The 26,222-nt window shown below is 52.0% G+C and overlaps 1 protein-coding gene across 1 annotated transcript in view; it reads right to left on the bottom strand.

Moving 5' to 3' along the window:
• The window catches only part of Ccdc40 (coiled-coil domain containing 40), a 46,194-nt gene that overhangs the window by 3,642 nt on the left and 16,330 nt on the right, over window positions 1-26,222 (bottom strand). Inside the window, 11 exon segments of the mRNA XM_028862461.2 lie at window positions 1,269-1,457; window positions 5,750-5,870; window positions 7,351-7,442; window positions 7,652-7,821; window positions 8,931-9,144; window positions 10,261-10,506; window positions 14,697-14,879; window positions 14,976-15,219; window positions 19,774-19,895; window positions 24,088-24,210; window positions 24,320-24,477. Coding sequence (XP_028718294.1) covers window positions 1,269-1,457; window positions 5,750-5,870; window positions 7,351-7,442; window positions 7,652-7,821; window positions 8,931-9,144; window positions 10,261-10,506; window positions 14,697-14,879; window positions 14,976-15,219; window positions 19,774-19,895; window positions 24,088-24,210; window positions 24,320-24,477 — 1,862 coding nt within the window.

Genomic DNA, 26,222 nt, shown 5'->3' with positions numbered 1-26,222 from the left:
CAGGATGCACCCTGTGGAGGCTTTTTAAATTTCTATAGTTTTGATACAGGGTCTCATATAAAGCCTCAGCTGGCCTTGAACTTGAGGCAATTCTTCTGTCTCAGCCTGAGTGGTGGGTTCATAGGTGTGTGTCATGTCCTGCTCCTATGGGGACTATGCTGACACTTAGTCTAATTCTCTGGATGATTCCCTAAGGTGGAATCCACACGTCAGTAAGCTGAGGCAGACAGGTGGGACAATATGCCCCACTCACGAGGGGACTGGAGGGGCTGAGGCCGCATTCCCCGATGTCCTTAAGGCCACCACACTATAAATAGTTATGGCAGATGTTACACTTAAACGTCTAACTTCCCAGGAGGTGGGTTCCGTTCTTATTTCTCCCAGAAGGTTTGAAAAGGTCCCCAATATGCCCAAGGCCACAAAGCCTATTAGCGGGGACTGTGGGACAAGAGGAGACTCTCATCTCAGGGTTCTGACCTGGTGTTGCCAGGAGGTGGACTTGAGTGGTGTGTCTATTCCTCTTTTAGGGAGGAGGGAGCTGTCACATTGTCACATTTGCATCAGCCTGTCTTCCCACCTACTCTTAGTGACTGAGTTTCTTTCACGGCTCCTCCAGGATGCTCAGAGGCTGTTTCTGTTTGCAGGAAGTGACCTCCTGCAATGCTGCGTGCTGCCTGCTGGACCCAAGACAGACCCCAGTGCAGGGCGGAGGACAGCTCCGGCCAGCGTGCTTGGAAACACCTGTCAGGCACAGCCACTCTGACAGATGCCACTCTCCACCAAGCAGGACCTGGCACATTGGACACATGTGTCTCTTCCCACAGCCCAGGGGATGCAGCAGTGTGTCCCCCCAGCGTGGGGAGGATTGGTTTGCTCAGCTCCAGAGCTCTGTCTTGCCTCTCCTGTCTCTCCTGTCACGGATGTGACACCACAGCAGTGACCTCAACCCACAGGAATGGGGGAAGGGGAGATGGGACTGGCTGGGCTCCACGGACTGTGATCCAGCGTCTGCTGTGTCCCTCAGAGCTCTGGACGAGCCAGAGCAGGCAGGTGGTCACTCTCTGTGTCCTGGCGGCAAGACAAAGTGGGAGCAGATGCCTTGGGCCAGCCGTGGGGATGGGTGGAGATGCATGCTGACCGTGTGCAGGGAGGAAAGGTGAGCCCTGACATACGCCTGTGTCCCACCTCCAATGCAGACACGCAGCCGGGCAGGAGCGCACCCCTGCATTATTACTGGGTTGTGGAAGGAGAGGAAACTCGGGTCATACCTTCTGCATGTCCCTGATTTTCCTTCGCAGCTCGTTCTGCTGGAAGTAGAAGTCTGTTCTGGTGACGACCTTCTTGTCTATTTTGCTCTGCCCTTCGGCCTGGGTCACGATGGTCTCCCTGCGGCTCACAGCCAGCTCCATGTCATGGATCATCTTCTCTTGCTGCTTCAGCAGCTGCCCGTGCTTGACCTGGGGACCAAGATGGAGGGGCTGGGCGGGACCCTGCTGAAGTGAGAGTGGCCAGTCCACTCTCGCTGGCTTGTTGGCTTTGACATGGCCAGCGAAGTGTCGAGGATACAGAGAGGGCCACAAGGAGTCTGGGAGACAGCCCACACTCGTGGGAGAGGGATGGATATTCTCACAAGCAGTCCAGAGGCAGGAGGCGAGGAAGGAGATGGCAGGTTCCACGGCAAGTGTGTTGAGAGGCGGGTAGAGTCTTTCTAGAGATGGGGGTCTGGTTAGCTGTGCCGCCACTGGGTTAACTGGTTGTGACAGGCAGTGACAGTGGAAGAAGCTAGGTAGAGGGTCTGCAGACGGAGGCTGAGGGCTGGGGGTGTGTGTGAGCACAGACCTTGGAGGTGCAAGGAGACTTCTGGAACCACACAAGGATTTGTAGCTAGTTTAAATAAGTGTATGGACGTGTAGCATGGATGAAGATGCTTTAATAGAAAAGGGGGGCAGGACTCAGGAGATGGCTCAGTAAAGTGGTTGCCTCAGAGGAGTGAAGCGCTGGGTGTGGTCCTCAGAACTCACCGAGAGTGTCAGGTGTGGCTATGCACACTTTTAACCCCAGTGCTGGAGGGGTGGTGACGGGAGGGGACTTGGGGCTTGCTGGTCAGCCAGTGCGATCTAACTGGTGAGCTCCTGGCCACTGGAGACCCTGTCTCGAAGGAAGTGACCAATGTTCCCGAGGATGTCCTGACTTAGTCTACACACACAAGCACACAGGAGTGCACACACATGAACACACACGAATGCTCACACACAGACAAGCATACATGCACATACATAGGACAATAAATAAATGTGATAACACCCACCCTGCAGAGACGGCAGAGCTATGACGTGTGTGTGACATGTGCAAAAGCATCTGACAGACCCCCTTAAAGTTGAGAATTCACACAGAACCTTTGGTAATCTAGATTCCAGGAGGGGGGGCTGCAACATATTTACTTTTTTTTTTTTTTTTTTTTTTTGGTTTTTCGAGACAGGGTTTCTCTGTGTAGCTTTGTGCCTTTTCCTGGAACTCACTTGGTAGCCCAGGCTGGCCTCGAACTCACAGAGATCCGCCTGCCTCTGCCTCCCGAGTGCTGGGATTAAAGGCATGTGCCACCACCGCCCGGCCATATTTACTTTTATGTGTCCATTTGATAGGCCTAAGGGCTGCCCAGATTGCTGGGTGCATCCCAGAGGAGTCTGTGAGGAGATCAGCATGAGCACTAGTGGACTGAGTCGAGAAGACCCACCCTCTCCAGTGGGGGTGACTGAAAGATGGTGGAAGATGTAGCCCCTCAAGGCTGGGGTGGCATGCTTTCCATGTTGGAGGTGATGTGTTGGGCTGGAGCTCACCACCCGTCCCTTCTCAGTCTTTGGATCTGGGCTGACAGATGGTGCTGGCCCTCCTAAGTCTCTCCTGGGCCGTCACTGTGTGCAGGCGCAGGACTGACAGCATGGGGCACGACTGTACACACACCGTGTTGGGTCTGCTTCTCTGGGAACCCTCACTGGTTCTGAAAAACTCCACTCAGTGCAGAAGGAACCAGGAACAGGGAGCAAGTGACAGACAGCTAGGATCACAGGAGGCACAATTTAATGGGGACTTGTGGACAGAGCATGCCTTGGGTGGCCACGTCCCAAGGAAGTAAGAGGAGGTCTCTGTGCTAAGCTAGACAGAGGTGAACAGCCAGATAAACGAACCTCACCACCTGCTAACTTATCCGGCATCGGTTACCAAACAGTCTGGGGGTGGGGACGCTGGAGAGATGCGCAGTTGTTAAACAGAGCCTGCTGCTCTTAAGGAAGCCCTGTGTTTGGTCCCCAGCACCAGGAACCAGGGGGTTCACAACTGCCCGTAACTCCAGCTTCAGGGAATCTGAAGCTTCCTCCACACTCCTCGGGCTGTGCTCATGCGCACATACCCCTGTGCAAGTGCACACACATACAGACACAATTACAAATAAATAATTAAAAAAAATTTGAGACAGGGTCTCATTATGTAGCTCTGGCTGTCCTGGAATTCATTCTGTAGACCAGGCTGACCTTGAACTCACAGAGATCTGCCTGCCTCTGCCACCCGAGTGCTGGGATTAGAGTTCGATACTATGCCTGGCTCAAAATAATAAAAGCTTTCAAAAGAAAGAGAGCCCATGTGTCAGTGGCTCACCATGACATACCATGCCCAGCTGATGGGCTCAATGACTTAGTTTGTGCTATAGGGTTTGGAACGTTGCCAGGGTCACCTGGTCGGCAAGAAGCCAGTTATGACTGAGATGGCTTGGTTATGTCGGGCTGGGTCCAAACCACCAACGCACATAGGTCACAGCTGAGGTGGCCCACACTTGGCTGTCACAGCTGAGGCTGGGGTCACATCTGTGCACACTGGTTTTGTGGAGGTGGAGGAAGCCATCCGTATGTGTGTGTGGAGGGAGGCCGCTGACCCCTGTGGGGTTGACATGGCAACATGGCACACAGGGACCTCGGCTTTCCCCCACCCCACGGATGGGGAGCTAGTTCGAGGCAACAATCACATGATTTCTGTGCTTTTCTTTCGAGACAGGGTCTCGTGTAGTCCAGACTGACTTTGTATTCTCTATGTAGCTGAGGATGACTTTGAACTCCTGATCCTCCTGCCTCCACCTTCCAAGTGCTGGGATTGCACAGTGTGCACCACCACATCCAGCCTGCCTATGCTTTGAAAATTCAATTCAGTTGAGTATCTTAATATTATTTTTGAAGCAGGGTCTCACTATATATTGAGGCTGGCCTTGAACTTGATATCCTCCTGCCTCATCCCCCTGGATGCTGGGATGGACTGCAGGTGTATAGTGGTACTTGGCTTTACGTTTTCTTTTATGGATGCTGGGTGTATTAGTTACTTATTTTCTTGCTGGGACAAAATAGCAGAACAAAAAGAATTTAAGGGAGGGAGGGGCTCATCTGGCTTGCACTTCGAAGCAGCGCAGTCCATCACGGCAGGAAGGGAGCAGGGGCTGGGCCGGCTGCTCACCCTCCACCCACAGTCAGCAGTGAGTGCTGCTGCTGCTGCTGGCCTCCCTTCACCGAGTCCAGGACTCTCGCCCGCAGGGAGCGGGGTTCACAGCTCAGGTGACTCTTGCAACCTCAATCAGTCTAGCTCAGAAAATCCCTCCCAGGCGCTAAACGAATCTCGACGACACCTCACAGGTGTGCCCGGTCACTGTCCTCCAGGTGACTGTGGGTCCTGTCAAGTTGACAATCGGCCACACTGGGAATCAAATCCTGGGCCTTGAACATGCACGCACGTGCTTGACTGCCAAGCCACCTGCTGGCTCAGCACAGGCCCCAGAGCTGAAGAGCAGCTGACAGCCTGAGGCCTTTACATAATAAATGCCATTGGAACGGCGATGTCGTTTTGGTTAACTGATCTAGATCTTTTTTATTTAACATTTTCCTCTTCTGTGCAAGGGTGTCTTCCCTGCGTGCATGTCTGTGCACCACGTACATGCCTGGTGCCTGTGCAGGCCTGAAGAGAACATCTGGTCTCTGGGGCTGGAGTTACAGAAAACAGTGAGCCACACCACATGGGTGCTGACAATCAAACCTGGGACCTCCAGAAGAGCAGCCGTAACTGCTGAGCCATCTCTCCAGCCCCTAACTGCTCTTATTTTTATCCCTAAGGTCTTGAACCTTAAACTGACGGTCATTTGTGATTTAGTTGTTCTTAGAGTTAGTGATGTCTACTGCTCATGAGAGATGGGATGAGGCACCCCCCTGAGCCTTAAAAAAAAAGAGTTGTTTTTGTTGATTTTGCTTTTTGAGACAGGGTCTCACTATGTCACCCTGGCTAGCCTAGAACTTGCTGTGTACACCAGGCTGGCCTCAACTGCTGGGATTAAAGGTGTGCACCACCACATCGGCCCATATGAGGTTCTTGTTCCACAGCGAGATTAGCGGGCTGGAGAACTGGGCTTCACAACCAGTATTTGAAAATATCAAAGAGCCTTGTCTGCTTGGAGTCACAATAAAACAACATGCTATCAGGTGACGTGCATAGGATCACATGTCCTGGCTATTGTGGGATCACACTGCACAATACAGACAAAGTCAGGCAGACCCTGGTGTGAGGGTGGGTGGTGACACGGAGCCCGTGACCGCGGAACGCAGTCACTGTGCAGCAACGGGTCCTCCCCAGGAATCTCACCTGTTGCCACTGGCAGGGTGGCTCAGTGGTTCCCGATCTGCAGCATACCCGCCACCCGTGCCCACCTCCCGGACACACTCACCTTCATCCTGTGGATCTCGGCCTTCATGGCACGGATCTCTGTCTGCCCGGTCTCAGAATCCACTGAAGCACGCATCTCTTTTGCCAGTTGGATTTTTTTCTCCCAGAGCATGATCTGGTGTCTTTAGAGGCAGAAGAGGCAAGGTCAGAACCAGAGCAGATTGAGCTGGGGTGGCAGGACTCCTACCCCCATTCTGCCCAGAACTGTGGCAATGAAGCCACAAACTCTTTACTCAGGTTCCTTACAAAATAGTTTGCCAGGCCTTGAGACAGGTGGAGAGGAGAGGAAAAAAGGGAAGAGAGAGAAGGAGGAGGAGGAGGAGGAGGAAAAGGCAAGTATTAAAAGATGAGAGATGAGAGACTGCGGCTGGAGAGATGGCCCAGTAGCAAAGAGCAGCTAAGAACACAGGCTGCCCTCGCAGAGAGCCTGGTTCAGTTCCTGGCATCCATGTGGTGGGCGGTTCACTACTGACTGTAGCTCTAGTTCAGAGACATCCTTAAAAGAGAGCGATGGGGAGGCAGCAGGGATAGATGCCTTAGGAACTGAGAATGTACATGTGACTGGAAAAAGTTGGATAAGAAAGTAAAAAGGCCAAATAGTTCTGGCAGGAAGCTGTCCAAATGTAACCCAGGCCACATGCCCCAAAGACACTGTGCGTGCGTGCGTGCGTGCGTGTGTGCATGTGTATTAATGTACAGATCTTATCAAATGGCAAGAAACACATTATCCCTTCTAGAGCACTCCTGTCAATCAAGGGGCCCCTCACGGTGCCTACAAACTGTTTCCATGGGAGAGGTATATGTGTGTGCAAAGCTATGCAAAGACACCATAGAATGTACAACTGCCTCAAAGGGAATGGTTTTGCTACAAACAAAACAAGAAAGAAATATATCTATGTAGCAGTCTCTTGTGATGGGTTTGGGGAGCCGGGGTAGGGCTCAGTGGAAGAGCACATGCCTGGTTCTAAATTCTGTCTCCAGTACACACACACACACACACACACACACACACACACACACACACACACACACACACACACACACACACACACACACCTGTGCACGCACACACAGAAGCCATAGGACATCTGGTTTTCTGCTCTATTATCCATGTGGTCTCAGGAGACAGGTCTCTCATTGAACCTAGAGCTAGAACACACGCCATCATGCTAGGGTTATGGGCGCACTTGGCCATGCCTGGCTTTTTATGTAGGAGCTGGAGTTTGAACTCAGGCCCTCATGCCTCATCCACTGAATCATCTCCCATTTTCTCTTTTCTACTCTCAATACTTTGTCCTAGTGTAAAATGTTTGGAGTTGGGCTAATATATTACTACCTTTTTTCATAAAAATAAGATATATTTTATAAAGTTTATCCCAAAGAAAACCACTCGATACCCAGAGGTAACTGGCCTGGTTGGTAGTTGCTGCCAAGGGGTATTCTACAGATCTGTACGGCGACTTTCTGTGGTTCTCTGGGGTCCACAAAAGTGGCCTTCAGAGCTGCCCCCGCCCAGTGGTGCCAATGTTTGGTGGCCATGCCCACAGAACCATGAGCGGCCTGGTGACACTGAGCACCAGCACACGGCCGAGCCCTACTCACTCTGCCTCCACTAGGCTGTTGAGGAGGGTGGTCTTTTCCTCACGGAGCTGCGTCAGCTTTTCCTGCATTTGGATGGTCTCCTTCTCTGCAGCCTGTGGGGACCGAGGAGAGCTGTGAGGAAGGCTCAGGGCTGTGGCCCCTGGAGTCCCTCAGGACTGGCAAGGCCTTAGACCAACATTCTGATCTCTCCACAAGCCCCTCCAGGGAATCTGCCCAAATCAAGGATGTGTGTGCCAGAGAGAGAGAGCCGGCCTGCCACCACACCCTGACAGTGACGGAGTGTGCAGTGGGCGGTGCCGACCTTTAGTGTGCGCACGAACTCTGTCTCGGCCACCAGGTTGCTTTGCTGCAGCTGGTCTGAGCTGGACCGGTTCTTGTCCAGCAGCAGGTTGAGCTTGGTCAGGTCGTTGTCCAGGTCCTTCATGTGGCGGTGGATCTCCTTCTGCTCTCTCTTCTCTTGCTCAATCTTGTCTGTGGGAGGACAGGCAGATGGGGGTAGGGGATGCTGGAGGGCCAGGGGTCCTCGGCAGGCAGCAGCCACACCCTCCTGTGGCTCCCCTCCTGCCCTGTCCGACTCAACCACGTGGCCCTCTATGGAGAGGAGGCTGGTGTCTTCCTGGACTTTGTTTCCCTAAGCTTGGTCCCTGGAAGGACCTCATGCTCCAGACGGGGCACAGGTGGAGAGCAGGGTGGGCGGAGCTCAGATGCTGTGGGTATCTAGGGATGCCAGGCAGGCCCTTTGCCTCCGCCACCTGGCCTCAGGGCAGGGTAAAAAGGAGAAAGACAAAAGATGTTCTTGACATTTTGATGAAAAACAAAAAACAAAAAACCACCGGGGGTCATGACCCATACAGTTCTGCCCTTTCACCACCAGTATCCTTGGCTGGCTCAGAGCCAGGTCTCTGGATGTGCCTATCTTTGCTGATCTCATCCGGGGGGGGGGGGGGGGAGGACAACGACGACGACGACGACGACTTTGCATCCCAGCCAGCTCTGGCTTCCCACAGTGCTATTCACTGCTGGTGCCAGGCAGCCTTGCACACTCAGCTGTGAGTAACCAAGGCTGTGAGAGGATGCGATGGGATCGCTGGGAAGGGGGCAGACGCAAGAGCCCCGGATCTCCAGGCAGTATTTAACCAGCTCTCCTATCTGGACCACGTGGGACCCAGGATATCTCAGTAGGGCGCCATGTTGGTGGTGACCCAGGAAGGACATCCTGGCAGGCCCCTGGGGAGGTCACTGAAGGGTCACTTCTCAGCACAGGGCCAACCCGGAGGGATCCACTGTGCTTCTGAGGTCTGTGGGGTGGGAACCAAGCGCTCTAACCAGTCAAGGGCAGGAGCTGAGGCGGCTGGCTGCATTTGTCTGAGTTTCACAGACCTCTTGAGTTTTCTTGAAGAAGGAACATTTTGTTCCCACCTCCCACAGACCTCAGGAGTACAGGTGGACAGCACCAGCAAATTAGATGGCTTTAGAATTTTCGTGGTTTGCTTTGTTTTGAAACAGGGTCTTCCTATGTAGCCCAGGCTAGCCTCAGGCTTACAGCCTCAGCGCTGGGCAGCCCCTCCCCCAGGGCTCACTCTCTACACGGAGCTTCTTTTGCTCCATAATGTGCAGCTCCTTGTTAAGTTGGTCCAGGGACACCAGCTGCTCCTCGCGTTCGCGTGTGACCTGGACCAGTTCCTGCTGCAGCCGCAGCCACGTCATCTGTGCCTCCGCCACTCCGGCGTTGTTCTCCTCACACAGCTTCGACAGCCTTTTGATCTCCAGCTCCAGGGGTCCAGCTTCTTCCCCCTGGAGGGATTTAATCAGAGTGCAGCGTGAGCCTGGGCAGCCACAGGTTTGCTTTTATTATTATTAATGTGTGGTGTATACGCATGGGCACAAGTGCGCATCATGGGCACAAGTGCGCATGCGTGTGTGCGTGTGGCCACAGAGGTGAGAGTTCCACGTTGAGGGTTATTTTGCTCAGACAGGGTCTCTTGGTGAATCTGGAATTTATTGACTGGTTAGACTGACTGGCCAGCAGGCTGCAGGGATCCTCCGGCCCCACCTCCCCAGTGCTGGGGAGTTACAAACTGTCATGCCCTGCTTTTACTGTGGGTGCTGGGGTGGAACCCAGATCCTTATGATCATGAAGCAAGTACTTTACCGACTGAGCCAGCTCCCCACAGGCCTTCTTTTAGGGTGGGCTATGGAGAATCATGAATTCAAGGCATTTACTCCAAGGGCTCAGACAGTCCTGAGGAGTCCTGAGACTCCTTTCACTGGCCTTGAGGTCCCAGGTCCTCGTGGGCACAGCCTTTGACTCTGCATTCTGACCTCGGACCATCAAGGTTTATGGCCAGCACAGGGCTTCCCTGACAGCGTGCTCTACTTGAGGACTTCCCATGGTAGGTCCTTAGGGTTACAGGTGCCTGAGTGACCAGGTAAGAAGACACTGAGCCCTCAAATTGATTAAACCACTTTGCCCAGTGCCGTAATGAGTCCAGCCCACCACCCGTGTGTCTGTGTCTCACAAGCCACGAAGAAAATCCAAAGAACCCAGGTGCGTAGCACACGGCCCTCAGAAGCCCAGGCTGCAGGATGTCAAGTTCTAGTTCACCTGGACCACACAGTGACACCCTGTCCCACAAAACAGACAACAAAATCAAAAGAAGGCTCATGCCACGCGTGAACGATGTGGAGTTCAGGTCCGGGTTATAGAAGTGGGGCGCAGCTGTGTCACCCAGGCAGCCTAGACCCTTCCTTTCTGGTCTCATGCAAGAAACAGTATGATGACCGCCATGGTGGCTGCAGCCTGGAGCGCGCACACATAGCCACTTCCCCAGTGGGATGGGGAGAGGAAGGGGGTGCCTGCTGTCTGCGGGCACCCAGGCTCGTAGCTCGGAGCCCAGGGCAGTGCCTCACCCCCAGCACAGACACGATCTGCTCCAGCTGCTTGTTGAAGAAGTTGATAAGACTTTGCTTCCTCTCGATGAGGATGGTGCGCCGGACGATCTCGCTCTCGCTGTTGGTGATGAGGTCATTGAACCGTTTCACCTCTTTGTCCAGCTCTGCCAGCGTCTTCTTGTGCATGTCTACCTTGCAGCTGGTGTTGGTGATGTCCAGGGTGGCCTGAGCAATGTCGCCGTCAAGTTTGGAAAGATGTGTCACCTGAGGGCATGAAGGGCAATGGTTGTGAGCGTTTTCTGCCTCTTGAATGGGCCCAACTGCTGCTTCCTTGACACTCCATGTGTATTCTGGAGTGATCCCTGCATGCAGTCACCAGGAAGCTAACTGGCCCTGTGTCTTGAGAACCTGCCAGGGGCCCGTTTACACATGGAGATGGCCTGCGAAAAAGAAAGCTGGGTGTGGTGGCACAAGCATGTGATCCCAGCACATGGGAGGCTGAGGCGGGAGAATCTTGAGTTCAAGGCCGGCCTGGGCTACATAGTGAGTTTGAGGTCAGTGTGGGCTGCAAGAGATATTCTCTCTCTCTCTCTCTCTCTCCTTCCCACCCTCTCTCCTTTCCCCCTTTCTCTCAAAAGGGCAAAAGGGGGGCTGGTTCATGTCTTTCTTTCCTTCTTTCTTTTTTTCTTTTTTTTGAGATAGGGTTTCTCTGTCTGTGTAGCCCTGGCTGTCCTGGATCTCACTCTGTAGACCAGGTTGCCTTCAAACTCAGAGACTCATCTGCCTCTGCCTCCGGGCTGGTTCATATCTTTAATCCTAGCACTTGGGAAGTAGAGGCAGGAAGATACTATGAGTTTGAGACCACCCTGGTCTACATATTGAGTTCCAGGCCAGGCAGGGTTATATATATAGTAAGATCTTAGAGGGAGGGAGGGAGGGAGGGGAAGTGGAGGAAGGGAGGGAGGGAGGAGAGGAAGGAGAAAGAAGCTATCGTGCTGGGTTTTCTTTATAAACAAGCAGAGTGTAAGTGCAGAGGAGAAAGTGTTGAATCATGGGTGATTCTGTCACAAAGCTAGCCACCAGACCACCTGGACACCTACCTTTCCTCCAGTGTTATGTTATGTACACCCTCCCAGGCCCCCACCCTTCCGTACCCCTTAGGAGAGCAGGGGTGGGGTCACATGCCACTGATCTCTTTAGCCTGACAGATACTGTCTCATATTCTCTTTTTCTTAAAGATTTATTTATTTATTATGTATACAGTGTTCTGCCTCATGTATGCCTGCAGGCCAGAAGAGGGCACCGGATCTCATTAGAGATGGTTGTGAGCCACCATGTGGTTGCTGGGAATTGAACTCAGGACCTCTGGAAGAGCAGCCAGTGCTCTTAACCTCTGAGCTATCTCTCCAGCAATTTTTTTTTCTTGAGATAAGGTCTCACTGTATAGAGCTGGCTGGCATCAAACCCACGGAGATCCACCTGCCTTTGCCCCCAGGTATTGAGATTAAAGATGTGTCATCACCTTTAGCCTCCTCTTATATAATTTTTAATGGTTGTGCATTTCCTGAGCCCTTTCAGATTATGGCATAGTCTTCCTCTCACACTGTGACTGGGCAGAATACACTACCTCTGACACTACCCCCTGAGACCTGTGGAAAGCATCCTGGCCTCCCCGGAACCCCGGGACCTCAGCTCTGCTTCTGAGTTTATAATGAGGTCCTGCATTGACACCCTTCCCCCCTTCCCTCTTCACTAGCCCCAGACAGAATCGTGACTGCCACCCTCTGATCCTCTTCCAAGACGGGACCCTTTCCTGCCCCACCCGTCACTGGTGCACAGGGCTTTTGAGTATCCAGTGTCCCTTTTCAAGGGCTCCACTTCAGTTGGAAAACCACAATAATAAATAGTTGTTTGCCTAAGACTCTTTACTGCCCTCTGGTGGGAAAAGGTGGTGATAGTCCATGCTTAATCTCGGAAGGGGCAGGGTGGGGGCCTGCCAACAGAAGACCTTAGGGGACAGGTCTAGCCTGTGCAACAATGGGACTGGGCAGGCTACTTCACACCCACCTCGCTCCTTAGTGTCTCAAGGCACCCGAGACCCCTTCTCTTCTGCCTGCCCTGCTCCCAGGGGAAGGACTTGAGCCACGTCGGCCTGGACTTTCCAGCCAGCCTTGTCCCCTTCCTTGGACAGTCAGGTCAAAAGTGTGTGCGGAGTGGGAATGTCGAGGCTGCTGCTGCCCTTTCAGGAGGCCAGGTGACAAGAGCCATGCCTACTCCTGGCAAACAGCCACCATGACAGGAAGCAGCAGCGGTAGCAGGTCCGATCCTCTGCCACCTTCAAGGTGGCAGGAAAGACAGCTGAGCCCCCAGGGCCCGAGGCTGGGCCCGAGGCCCTAGTCAGATGGAAGATCAGGTTCTCAAGGGAGCTAGATTCAGGTGTTAACTGCAGGGACACCCCTATCTAAGCCTGGATGGACACCTATGTTCCTCATCTCCAAATTCCCAGAAGGACAGAATCAGAGAGCCTGGGCTGGGATCACACAAGTGGAGCTGAACATGTGGGGAGTGGATCTGTACTGGTTCAACTGATGGTAGAGACGCAACCTGGCCAGGTCCGGCCCCGCTTCCTAAGACTGTGCGGTGACAGAGCAGCCCCTCTGTGGGATGCGTCCTCAGCCTGACACAGCACTCCCCGGGCCACCAAGGCAGAGATTCCAGCGGGATCCCACCATATGAAGAAGCAAACAAAAAGACAAACAAAAAAAGGAGCTGGGTGCGGGGCTCACCCGTAACCCCAGCATTTGAGAAGCAGAGGCAGGAAGATGGCCATGGGTTTGATGCCAGCACAGACAACAGTGAATTCCAGGACAGTTTCAGCTACAGAGTGAGACACAGTCTCAAGAAAAAGAAATATTCAAGGAGGGAGCTGCTCTCCCAGAGGCAGTCTCCCATGCAGCTGAGGAAAAAGCAAGGCCCTAGAATGAATTTTCAGGTGTGTGGTGCTCCAGACTTTGGAGGTCAAAGGCACACTGCAGGCCTCCCGGGCAAGCCAGCCTCCTGGATGGTGGCTTCTGCCCAGGAGCGGTGGCTTAGTAGCTTGTCCTCAGAGTGTAGACATTTGCAGACCTGGGTATCTGTGCAGAGCTGCTCAAAACACTGAAAAAACCCTAGTCAGCCTGAAGCCTCTAACAAGAGACTCATCAATCATAACTCATCAATCAATCATGCTCTCCTGATGAAGGTCATGCAAATACGAAGGTCTGCGTTGTCGAAGAATGGGGAATGGCAAGAGCAGATGTGTTGGGTGTTGTCAAGAAAAATGAAAAATTCAGTGAGTCCCAAACTTAATGCCTGTGCACATTTCTCTCTGTGTCATAGGTCAATGAAACTAATAAAAATATAATCAAATGAACTTAAAACCAGATGTTTAACAAGAGTGCAATGTTAGCATGAGTGTGTGAATGAGGGTGTGTGTGTGTGTGTGTGTGTATGTGTGTGTGTGTGTGTGTAAATGTGTGCAGAAAGGAAGAAATCTAGAAGTGTTTCCCGAGCGGTAGAACTACGGCATCTATTGTTTTCATTATGTCTTTCTGTGTTCTCTCCTTCCTTTCTCCCCGCCCTGGTGCCGGAGACAGAGCCCAGGGCCTCGTGCATGCTGGGCAAACTCTGCAGGTATTCAACAAGAAGACAGTGTTAGCTGGATCTGTCATCCCAGCTGCCAAGAGATGAAGGCGTGACAGTCATAACTGAGCCTATAGCCTGGGCTACGGGACAAGTTCAGGTCAGCCTAGGCAACTAGTGAGACCCTGTCTCCAAAGAAAAAGCAGGTTTGGGGAGCTGGGGAGGGATGCAACCCACTGTTCGGCTCTGCATTCCATCCCCAGGGCCTAATAAACTGGACATGGTGGCCTGGACCTATAATCCTAGCACTTAAGATGAGGAGGCAGGAGGATCAGAAATTCAAGGTCACATATACATATATATTTGTGTTGTATGTATATATACATATACACACACACACATAGTAGTAAGTTTGAGGCTAGCTGGGACTACCTGAGAAGAAAAAGGACAAAGGAGTCTTTCAGTGGTATAACATTTGCCTAGCATGGGCAGGACCCTAGGCTCAATCTCTAATAGTATAGGAACAAAATTAATTAAAATACATTATAGAGTTGGGTGTGGTGGCTCACATCTTTGATCCTAGCACTTGGGAGCTGAGACAGGCAGATGTCTCTGAGTTTCAAGGCCAGCTTGATCTACATACCAAGTCCCAGGACAACCAAGACTACATAGAGACCCTACCTTCAGAAAAAAGCAAAAATAAATAAGTAAATCATAGAAAGTCTCCCTTTGACAGCTAGAAACTAGGTAACGAGGGGCCACCCCAGGAACCCTTTGCTCACATGCCTCTGGCTCCAGGCCAGCCCCTGCTCACTCAGCTAGGGGCCACCTACCAGGTTGGTATTTTCCTTCTGCAGCTTCCGAAGGAGCTGTTGAAAGTACATGGTCATCTTGCTGGAGGTCCCATGTTCCTGCAGCTTGTCCATGATGGAGGCATCCATCTTTTGCCGTAGCTCCTGCTCTTGACGGACAGCCTGGCGGGCAACCTGTAGTTCGCCCAAGACCGCTGATTGTTCCTGCAAAGGAAGAGTCATGGGGAGGGAGGATGTGCCAGGGTGCCCTGCTATGGGCTGGCTGAGGGCAGATGCCTGCAGTTGGGGGTCATGCCTCACCACGTGGCCCTTGCTCAGCATTTCCTCAGTGTCCTGCAGGGCGAGCTGGTAGGTGTTGAACTCATTCTGCAGGGCCTCTTGCTTGGTTAAGCACTGGGTGGTCATTTTCTGCACTAACATGGCTTCTGTCTCTGAGCGGTTCAGGAGGCGGGCCAGATTCTCATTCTTCTCCTCCTCCTTCATGATGGACCTCTTATAGGCTTCGATCTCACCGTCTATGGACTTGATCTGATGCTCACACTCCCTGCAAGACCAGAAGAGTAAAACCCATCACAGGCTGGGCGCCAGAGAATCCACTCAGAAGACTCTCACTGAGTGGACTCCACATATGGAGGAATAATTTGGGGCACCAACTCTTTTTTAAAAACATAGTTTACTTATTTACTTGTGTGTATATTTGTCTGTGTGAGGGTGTCGGATCCCCTGCAAGTGGAGTTACAGACAGCTGTGAGCTGCCGTGTGGGTGCTGGGAATTGAACCCAGGTCCTCTGGAAGAGTAGCCAGTGCTCTTAACCACTGCACCATCTCTCCAGCCCAGGGCGCCAACTCTTAACTGCTGTTTATTTGTGTTTGTGTATCTTCTAGTTTGCTTTCCTGCTGCTGTGATAAAACCCTGACCAAAAGCAACTTGCGTGAGGAAAGGGTTGGTTTGGCTTACACGGTACAGTCCATCACCAGGGGAACTCCAGATGGGAACCTGGAGGCAGGAACTACAGCAGAGGCCATGAAGGAATGCTGCTTACTGGCCTGCTCAGCCTGCTTTCTTACACCACCCACGACCCCCTGTGCAGGTGTGGCATGGTCTCCGGTGGACTAGGCACACCCCCATCAGTCGTTAATCAAGAAACAGACACACGCAGGAGCGAATCTGATGGGAACAATGCCTCAGCTGAGGTCCTCAGGTGTCTCTAGTTTGTGTGAAGTTGACACACTCCAACCAGTACAGTGCGTTGTGTATGCAATGTGGATGTCTTCCTCAGTCCCCTCCACCCTACTTCTTAGTGTATTATTTATTTATTGTGTGTGTGCTCGTGCAAGTGTGTCATGGCACACGTGTGTCTTTTCCCACTGAGCCACATCTGTGGCCCAAATGTGTGGCCCAGGCTGGTCTCAACGTTGTGATCCTTCTGTCTCTGGCTCTTGCATATCCAACCAGCATTTGCCACTACAACTGGCATGTATATATATTGGTTTTCCTGGAACTCACTTTGTAGCCTAGGCTGGCCTTGAACTCACAGAGATCTACCTGCCTCTGCCTCCTGGGTGCTGGGATTAAAAGCATGCGCCACCACTGCCAGGCTTTCATATTTTTAATTAAAAATTAAAAATTATTAATTTTTTGTGTAGGGCCAGGTATGAATGCCACAGAGCATGTGTGCAGGTCAGAAGACAGCTTTGGGGGTCAGTTCTCTCTATCAACTATGTGGGTCTTGGGGAGTGAACTCAGGTCATCAGACTCAGTAGCAGGTACCTTTTACCTTCTGAGCCATCTTGCTGGCCCCACCTTAATTTTTGAGTCAGGGTCTCTCATTGAACCCAGATCTTGGTGATATGGCCAGGCTGGTTGGCCAGGGAGCCCTAGAGATCTTCCTGACTCATCCCCCAGTTCTGGGTTTTTAAGTGTGCACCCTTGTCTGGAGAGGTAGCCCAGTAGCTAAGAATAGTGGCTGCCCTTCCAGAGGACCCAGGTTCGATTCCCAGCACTCACATGGTGGCTCAAAACCATCCATAACTCCAGTTCCAAGGGATCAGTTGTCTTTTGGCCTTTGTGTACACTGCATGCATATTGTACGGACATACATGTAGGCAAAACATCCCTATACAGTAGATAGCTAGATAGCTAGCTAGATAGTTTAGTCAGGCGGTGGCACACATATTTAATCCCAGCATTTGGGAGGCAGAGGCAGGTGGATCTCTGTGAGTCTGAGGACAGTCAGAGTTACATAGAGTGACCCTGCCTCCAAAAGCCTTGCGGCTGGCTGTCTCACATGGGTTCTGGGGGGTTGAACTCAGGTTCCCATGCTTCTACCGCTAGCACTTTACTGACCAGGACATCTCTCCAGCCCCTGACAACTATCTTCCAATGGGTCAACAGGACCGTTGATGGAAACTGCTGAGAATCCAAGTTTACAGCTCTTTGCTGTTATGACTATGAAGAGAAAGGGAGGAATCCAGGGGCCAGGTATTGTGCTGGGGAGTTCAAGTGCCCATCTTCCTTAACCATGGTGATGTCGCCCTGTGCTAGATGCTCATTAGATGACCTGTCCAAAGTCCATAGCTCACAGTGTGGCTGGGGCCAACAGTGGGGTCCCACTTAAACTTTTGTCCTCCATGGCATACTACTATGGAAAAGCTCAAGTTTTAAAAACACAGATACTGAGCCTGGCTGGGTGGTACAGGCCGGTCATCCCAATTAATCCTTGTCTCAAAAGTGACCTAGTATGGTGGCACACACTCATAATCCCACACCTAGGAGGCAGAAGCAGGGTGGCCACACTTTTAAGGCCAGCCAGGTCTACAGAGTGACACCTGCCTCGGCAAAGACAGATAGATGATAGCTAGCTAACTAGTAGCTAGATGGTAGATGATGGATGGATAGATAGATAGATAGAGGATAGACAGATGGTAGATATATAGATAGATGATAGATGTTACATGATTGATAGACAGATGATACATGACAGATGATAGACAAATGATACATGATAGATAGATAGATAGATAGATAGATAGATAGATAGATAGATAGATAGATAGATGATAGATAAAAATTAAAATTAAAAGAGAGTTGAGGATGTAACTCAGTGGTAGCGTACTTGCCTAGCATGCATGAAGTTCTAGGCTTCATGTCCAGAGCCACTGAACAAGCAGCTCCCCAACACATATATCCTGGATTAACAGAAGTTGAATTTTTTTATTTGTGTGTGAAGATTTCTTCCCTTTCATCCTGAGAAGTCTAAGGGCAGTATCTTACCTTTCTTATTTAAAGCAAGAATTTCAAGAGCCCCACTACAAAGCCCTGGCTGGTCTGTAGCTAAGTGTAGACCAGGCTGACTTTGAACTCACCTCCATGCCTGGCCAGACTGCCTTTAAATCTTGTAAATGTAGAGCCAGCTCCTCTGCAGCCATAGCCAGCAGTCAGTGTCCTGCTAGGCAGGCTCACACTATCTCATTTGTTGGTGTCATTTTTAGAAACAGACTCTCAGTATGATGACCAGGTTGGCCTTAGATTCCTAGGCCCACGTGATCCTCTCAAAAGATGACCTCCTGCTCTCAGGGTCTTGGCTGTACTATAGCTAGAGGCAGAGGCCCATTTACTGGCTACGCGTGCAAGTGTGCACAGACGTTGCTAAAATCTCCACTTGACATTCTGTGAGTGCATATTTTAAAATCAGGGTATTGGCAGGGCATGGTGGCGCACACCTTTAACCCCAGCACTCAGGAGGCAGAGGCAGGCCGATTTCTGTGAGTTTGAGGCCAGCCTGGTCTAGAGAATGAGTTCCGGGACAGACTAGGCTACAGAGGGAGACTGTCTCAAATCTAAGCAAGCAAAATCACAAGATGCTCTCCCCACAGTCTAATTCGTGTGATCCTAAGAGGTGACAGTATGTAAGACGTCAGGGACTTTGAGATGCCGCTGGGGTGTGTGACTGTCACAGTCCTCTCTGGCACTGCCTACAGATGTGTGTTCTTTGGAGTCCTGGCTTGATAATGATATGGAAGAACGCACAGCAACTAGCAGTCAGAACAGGCCCAGACTCGGCCTGCCCAGCAGCCTACAGTCCCGACGTGTGGCCGCAAAAACCAAAAGAAATGGATATTTTTAATCCAGTATTATCCACATAAAGACGTCTTGTGTTTTTGTTGGTTTGTTTTTAAGTGAGCCATCATACACACCTCAGCCTTTTTGTTCCCGGTGTGGGGAATGGAACCCAGGCTTTGTGCACACTAGGCAGGCCATCTACACTGAGCTGCACCCCTGGCCTTTATTTGTGTAGCCATGGCCATCCTAGAACTAGCTAGCACTATAGACCAGGCTGGCTTTGAACTCACAGAGGTCCACCTGCCTCCGCCTCCCGAGTGCTGGGATTAACGATATGTGCTGCCGCCCAGCACCTCTGGCTTTTATAATTTCTTTAAAAAAATTAAAAATGATTGTTATTTGTGTGTGTGCACCAGTGTGCACACACAGGTGTCCAAAGAGACCAGAAGAGGGTGTTGAATCTCCAGGAGCCGGAGTGACAGGTGGTTCTGAGCTGCGATCGTGTGCCGGGGACTGCACTTGGAGATGCTGGAAGCCCAGCGCGCTCTCTTAACTTCTGGGCCATCTTTCCAGCGCTCAGCACCCAGTAGGCCATCAGCAGCCACTCTTTCCCTCAGAGCTCAACCTCTGTGGGTGCTAGGGTAGAGAGGACCAGCCAATAAGCCGTGAGCTACCTTCAGCACCAAATTCCCATCACGTGGGTGGTTCTGGTTATCACGGCAGCAAGCGTCTCCGGCCCAAGCGCCACCCTGTGTGCCTTCCCTTTCAAGGGAATTGAAACAGGGTTTTGGCTGGAACGCGGCCCAGGGCAGAACAAGCCAGAACGGCTGGGGAAGGGCTGGGGTTTCCTGTTCAGGTGGTGAAGCCTCTGATCAAAGGGACACCTTTGTCTCCCACAGATAAATGTCTCTTTTGGAAATCCTGCCTGGAAACCTGGCCTACAGACTTGACTTCTCCCGGTCCCGGCACTGAAGGATGGAGGTGGGCAGCGGGGCCCTGTGCATCCGTGGGGCAGCTCCTTCCCCGGAGTGGTACCTGAGCGCGTCCATCACCGTCTTGTACGCCTCATTCCGGTGCTTCATGCCCACTAGGCTGGTGGTCCACTGCTGCAGGATACGCTTCTTCTCCACAGCAATGACGTCAATCTCAGTGGTGGCCTGCAGAGGGTGGAACACAGACATGGCAAATGGCGGGAGCCACACTCTGCCGCCTGCCTCCCCTCCACCTCAACTTTCCTCTTCTGTTTGTTTGAGACAGGGTCTCTCTGTGTAGCCCAGGCTGTCGTGGAACTCACTCTGTAGACCAGGCTGGCCTCGAACTCACAGAGATCCGCCTGTCTCTGCTGAGATTAAAGGTATTCATGACCACGCCTGGCACCTTAAAGTTTCTTTATCACAGAGGGGCAACAGGAAATGGGACGTGGCTTTGAAGAGGCCTGGGTCTTCCATGGGGTCTCCAGGCAGTTTTTAGGGCTCAGTGCTGGGGGCTGAGGAGGAGGACTCTGTCAAATATGACAGGACACCCACTCCACACCAATGCCGAGGCAAGGCCTAGTGGATGTCATGGATGGGGCTGAGGTCACCCAGGCAGGGGAGACCACAGGGCCCACACCCCTGCCCCTGATCAGTTCTTGCCCAGGGAGGAGCTATTTGAGTCGAGAATGCCCAGGGCCTCCAGGAGGGCATCTGGCCTCCTTGTGCTGGGGACCAGGATGCAGAACTAGACTGTGGAGCAGATGGGGGAGGAAGTCCAGAGGGAGAACACACAGGGTTCGCTCCTGTGGAGGCCAGAGGTCAGCTTGAGGCGTCATTCCTCGGGAGCCATCCACCTGTTTTTCTGAGGCAGTATGTCTCACTGGCCTGGAACATGCTGATCGAGCTAAGCTGTCTGATCAGAAAACCCCAGAGATCTTCGTATTTCTGCCTTTCCAGGGCTGAGATCGCAAGCGTGCCCCATCATGGCCAGGTTTCTATATGAGGGCTGGGGATCAAATTCAAGTCCACATGCTTGAGTGGCTTGGCATGTTATTGCCTCAGCTATCTCTCCTAGCCATAGCCTGGCTCTTTTTAAACACACACACACACACACACACACCCCACAAACACACCCACACACACCACACACACCACATACACACACACCACACATACACACACACACACACACACCACACCACACCACACATGCACCACACACCACATGCACCATACACACCCCCACACACACCACACATACACACACCACACCACACACACCACACCACACATGCACCACACACCACACACACACACACCACACACACATACACACACCACACCACACACACACACCACACCACACACACCACACCACACATGCACCACACACCACACATGCACCACACACACACACACATACCACACATGCACCACACACCACACACACACACACACACACACCACATACACACACCACACCACACACACACCACACATGCACCACACACACCACACACACACACACACACACACACACACACACACACAGATGCTATGTGCACACCTGTGTACTCACTACTTTAGAAATAAGGTCAAACAGTGGACTGTTAAGGGGTCTGGACTGAGATGCTGACAGACACAAGGCGGGCCAGGAATCCTGCTGGGTCCTCCCTGCCTGTGAGTACTTCCCATTTTCTCACTGTTTCACCCGAGCAATGACTGTGTGTGGCTGAGGGCCTGCCAATGTCTGAATGCTGGGAAGGAGAACTGAACGGACGCTGGAGACTTTGCTGAGGACAGAGGCAGAGGTGCCAGCCAACAGGCCAAAGGAGGAAAGGAACCCTGGTGGGCATTTATCAGGAGTCGGTGGTCACTTTCAGCTACAGAGCAAGTCTGAGGCCAACCGAGGCACGTGAGTCCCTGTCTCAAAGAAAAAGAGCAGAATCCATAAAGGGAAGGGCCAGGAGGAGGGCCACACCAGGCATGGATTAACCATGACCACCAGCGGAAGGAGGGACGCAGAGGAGACCCCTGCCATTCTAGAGCGAAGCCACAGGACTCCCCGGCCTAAGAACGCTGTCACATACCTGCTGCACTCTGGATGCGCCTGTCCCTCCCAGACTCTCCTTGGAATATGTCCCACTGGACAGAGGAGGAAGAGCCAGCTGGGGCCTCTGAGAGGTGCTTAGGACTCTATCCTTGGGGTGCGTTGTGAACCAACGGAGGGCTTTTCTCTACAGGAGCCGGCTTGTCTAGGTCACACTCGCTCCCCATTCTCACCTTGGACTCCGCCAGCAAGTGGGCCAGCTCCAGATGTGACCCTTGTCCTTGTGCTGGACCGAGAACCAGGGACAACTCTAACTTCCAAGGCTGCAGCACTGGACTATCCCAGCCGACCGGTGGCTGTAAGTGGGCCTCACCCTCTCTCCCCTCTGTCGGTGGCTGTGTTTGGTGTGGCCCCACCTCCAGACCCTTCCCGTTATGGATTCTGCATTTTAAATCTGAGGTAGGGTCTCAGGTACCCAGGCTTCTATGTGGCTGAGGATGTTCTTCAACTTCTGATAGTCCTGCCTCTGTCTTCCAAGTGCTGGAATCACAGGCATGTATCACCATGCGGGGTTTACGCAGTGCTGGGAATCAAACCCATGCTTGCACATGCTAGGCAAACACTGCCAACTGAGCTACACAGCCAGCCTGAGGACTCTGCTTGGTGTCAAGTGCCAAAAGCCCTCTTCAGGCCAGGACTGGTACATGTTTTCCCGGTTTCTTCTGATAACTCCTCCTCAGCACCCACCCACCACTATTTGTAGTCTTTTTATCTACTTGTTTGTTTATTTGTATTTACTTATTCATTCATTCATTCATTAATTCATTCATTTATTCATTTATTTGTTTTAGTTCTTCAAGATAGGGTTTCTGTGTAGCTCTGGCTGTCCTGGAATGTGCTCTGTAGACCAGGCTGGACTCAAACTCCGCCTGCTTCTGCTTCCCAAGTACTGGGATTAAAGGTGTGCGCCATCACCGCCTGGCTTTATTCTTATTCTTAATTTTATGTGTATGGGTGTATGTCTGCATGTGTGTGTATGCATTACCTGTGTGCCTGGTGCCAAAAGAGGCCAGAAGAGGGCACTGGATTCCCTGGGACTAGGTTAATAGATGGTTGTGGGCCACCATGTGGGTTCTGGGAGTTGAACCTGGTTCTTCTAGAAGATCAGTCAGGATTCCTAACCATTGAGCAATCTCTCCTGCGTGTTCCCTCCTTAAAATCTGATTCCATCTGGAATTCATTCATTTATTAATTTTTTTTCTTTCAGAGCTGAGGACTGAACCCAGGGCCTTGCACTTGCTAGGCAAGCGCTCTACCACTGAACTAAATCCCCAACCCCAATCTGGAATTTATTTTAGTAGTTGGTACGGGGGGGGGGGGGGATTTCTCCAAGTGGTTAACCAAGGGTCCCAACACTATTGAACACACAATCCAGTCCTCGGCTAATCAATAATCCACTAACTTTTTGTGTTGATGGGCTTACTCCAGACTTCCTGGCAGCGCCCTCGGCCTGCCTGTCTAGTCCTGGGTCCAACAGCACCTTGCAGCCCAGCACCCATAGCTTTGTGGCAGGTGGTGACCCCTCTCCTGGTTTGCCAGGGAGTCTCATATCTTGAGAAGCCTTTGGCTCTGGTCAAACTGGACAGCTGGACTCCTCCCTTCCAAAACAAGTCTTGGAGGCTCCCTGATTTATTATTCAGAAAAACCCAAGAATCACTGTGCAGATTTAAAAATGGCGGGTTTTGCTCAGACCTTTGGTTGGAACACACACGCTTGACAATTAGGCTCACAGGCCGGAGAGCGTAGGAGGAACGCGTAGGGAATCCTCTCTCCTGCCTTCATGACAGCCTACCTCCCGGCCCGCGCCATCCCTGCACTAGGGGCTGTGGATGGTGACTCTCGGGTGGGGTGTCGCCTCTGTGCCTGGTCACAGGCCCCAGGATATGACGTGGTCATTGTGACGCGGGCATGGCTGCCAGTGGCTTGTACATCTTCCCTTCTACACAGAGTGGGGAGAAGGCACAGCCTGGGAGCAGCGCGGCCTATGGTACTCAATATCGTCACATAGATTTCAGTCCCCCGAGGGACCACACCAGAGCTTGCTGGCACGGGAGAGGACACCATTTCTGACTTCCTGGTGGGCCCTGCCACCCACCCGCTGGCCGTCCGACCAGCTGGTTTTGATGTGCGAGCTGTTTACTGAGTAACTGTGGACACTGCCGGTGGCAGCAGCTTACAGACACTGGTGCTGTCCCGTGGAACCTGCCGGGCCAGGTGTGGGTGACAAGGGGGCTTCTCTCTCACTGGCTTCGGAGCTGCTCTTACCTCACTCACTGCCTTCCTTAGGATCCGAGTGTCCTCAGCCTGGGACATGTACTGAGCCGAAAACAGGGAGATGTTTTCTTCCAGCTGGTGCGCCCTTTCGGTGAGCTGGTCCACGAACAGATCCTGACAAAAAGGGAGTGGCCATGAGGAGCTGTCCACAGCTGAGGACAGTCCTCTGCCAGTGTGGCGAGACTGAGCTCTTCCCGTGGACCGGCGATGGTTTCACGGTCACCTGCTTCTTCTTCTCTATCTCAGCACGCATCTTCTCTGTCTCCGTCTTCTTCACCACCTGCTTCATCACAAGGATGTCATCACGCACGTCCTGGTCTATGTTCTGCATGTAGAAGAGGTGCAGAGCCAGGCTCTCCAGCTCCGTCTGCAGGGCTGCCACTGTGGAAAGGGAGGCTGTCCAGCACTGCCCGTGGGACCCTTGGGACAGCACTCTTCCCTGGACCCTCCTTTGCGAAGGAACTGGAGACTCTGGACCAGGCTGCCTGGAACTGGCCTTGTGGACCAGGCTGCCTGGAACTGGCAGGGATCAGCCTGCTTCTACCTCACAAGTGTTGTTGGGATTAAAGAACTGGGACACCAAGCCTGGATGGGGATAGATTCTTTGTGATTTTTGAGGTAGAGTCTGTTCTATATCCCAGGCTGGCCTCAAACTACTGCTCCTCCTGCCTCCACCAAATTCCTAGTGCTAGGATTACAGGCATATGCTACCATATCTACACTGGGGACTGTGTGTGTGCATGTATGTGTGTGTGTGTATGTGTGTGTGTGTGTGTGTGTTTACCCATGTGTTCACTTGTGTAGAACCTAGAGATGGAGGCCAGCTGTCTTTCTCTATCACTCTCTATCTTATTGGTTTTTTTTGTTTTTTTTTCTTCTTATTATTTTATGTGTATGGATGCTATGCCTGCATGTATCTCTCTGTCTCTGTGTCTGTCTGTCTGTTTCTCTCTCTCTGTGTATGCCATCTACATGCCTGGGGCCCTCCTAGGCCAGAAGAGGGCACTAGATTTCCTAGAACTGGATTCCTAGATAGTTGTGAGCTGCCACATGGGTGCTGGGAATTGAACCTGGGTCCTCTGGAAGAGCAGCCAGTGCTCTTAACTGCTGAGCCATCTCTCAGTCCCTACCTTATTGTTTAACAAGATCTCTCCCAGAATCTGGAGCTGCCTGATTTGGCGAGATGGCTAGCAAGCCCTCAGATCTTCCTGGATCTCTCTCCCAGTACTACAAGTGGACCCCACTGTGCCCAGCCTCTGGGTGGGTACCTGACATCCAGACTCAGATCCTCAGCTCTGCAAAAACAAGTAAGTAAAGATCAGCGGTTATAAAAATGTATAAATAAATAACCACTGATAAATACATAAAATTTATCAGCAGTTAAGAGCACTTACTGCTCTTGCAGAGGACCTGAGTTCAGTTCCCAGCACCAATGTGGCAGGTCACAGCTCCCTGTAACTCCACCTCCAGGGGAACCCAATACCCTTTTCTCATTTCTGTGGGTACCAGGTATGTGCATGGTGCACACACATACGTGCAGGTAAAACACGCATGCACAAGGCAGGCACAGTGCACTTACAGGAGGCAGAGGCAGGCAGAGTTCCACTAATTGAGGCCATCCAGGTCTACATAATGAGTCCTAGGCCAGCCAGGGCTACACAGTAAGATCCTGTCTCAAAACCAAACCAAACCACCCATACTCATAAAATAGAAATAAATCTTTTTAAAAGTAAGAACATTTAAAAAATGGATAGATAGGAGATAGACAGACAGACAGACAGGCAGATAGATTTGTGTACTAGCACAGAACACTGCCTATTCAAATGATGGTGGGTCTACACAGAAAGCTGCTGGAGAGGAAAGAAAGTCTCTGACAGGGGAAATCGCCATGGCACCACAGCACGCTCTGGCTCCCGGCGGGGCTTCCTGGAAGGAGGGAGCCAGGCCGGAGCTGGTTTGAGGTACGGTCGGTCGACACTTCAGCTGCTCTCCACAGTCTGATGCTTCCTCCAGCTGCTGGTGTTTTCTTTGTTGTGGGTTTCAGTCATTTGCCTGCGGAGAGCCTGGTGCAGTTTTCCTCCCGCATCTGGGGTTTCACTTTTGTTGAACCCGTGGGGTCACCGCCG

Source organism: Peromyscus leucopus, chromosome 8b, assembly GCF_004664715.2.
Source record: "Peromyscus leucopus breed LL Stock chromosome 8b, UCI_PerLeu_2.1, whole genome shotgun sequence".
Classification (NCBI taxonomy): domain Eukaryota; kingdom Metazoa; phylum Chordata; class Mammalia; order Rodentia; family Cricetidae; genus Peromyscus; species Peromyscus leucopus.
This window is presented reverse-complemented; position numbering and strand designations above follow the sequence as displayed.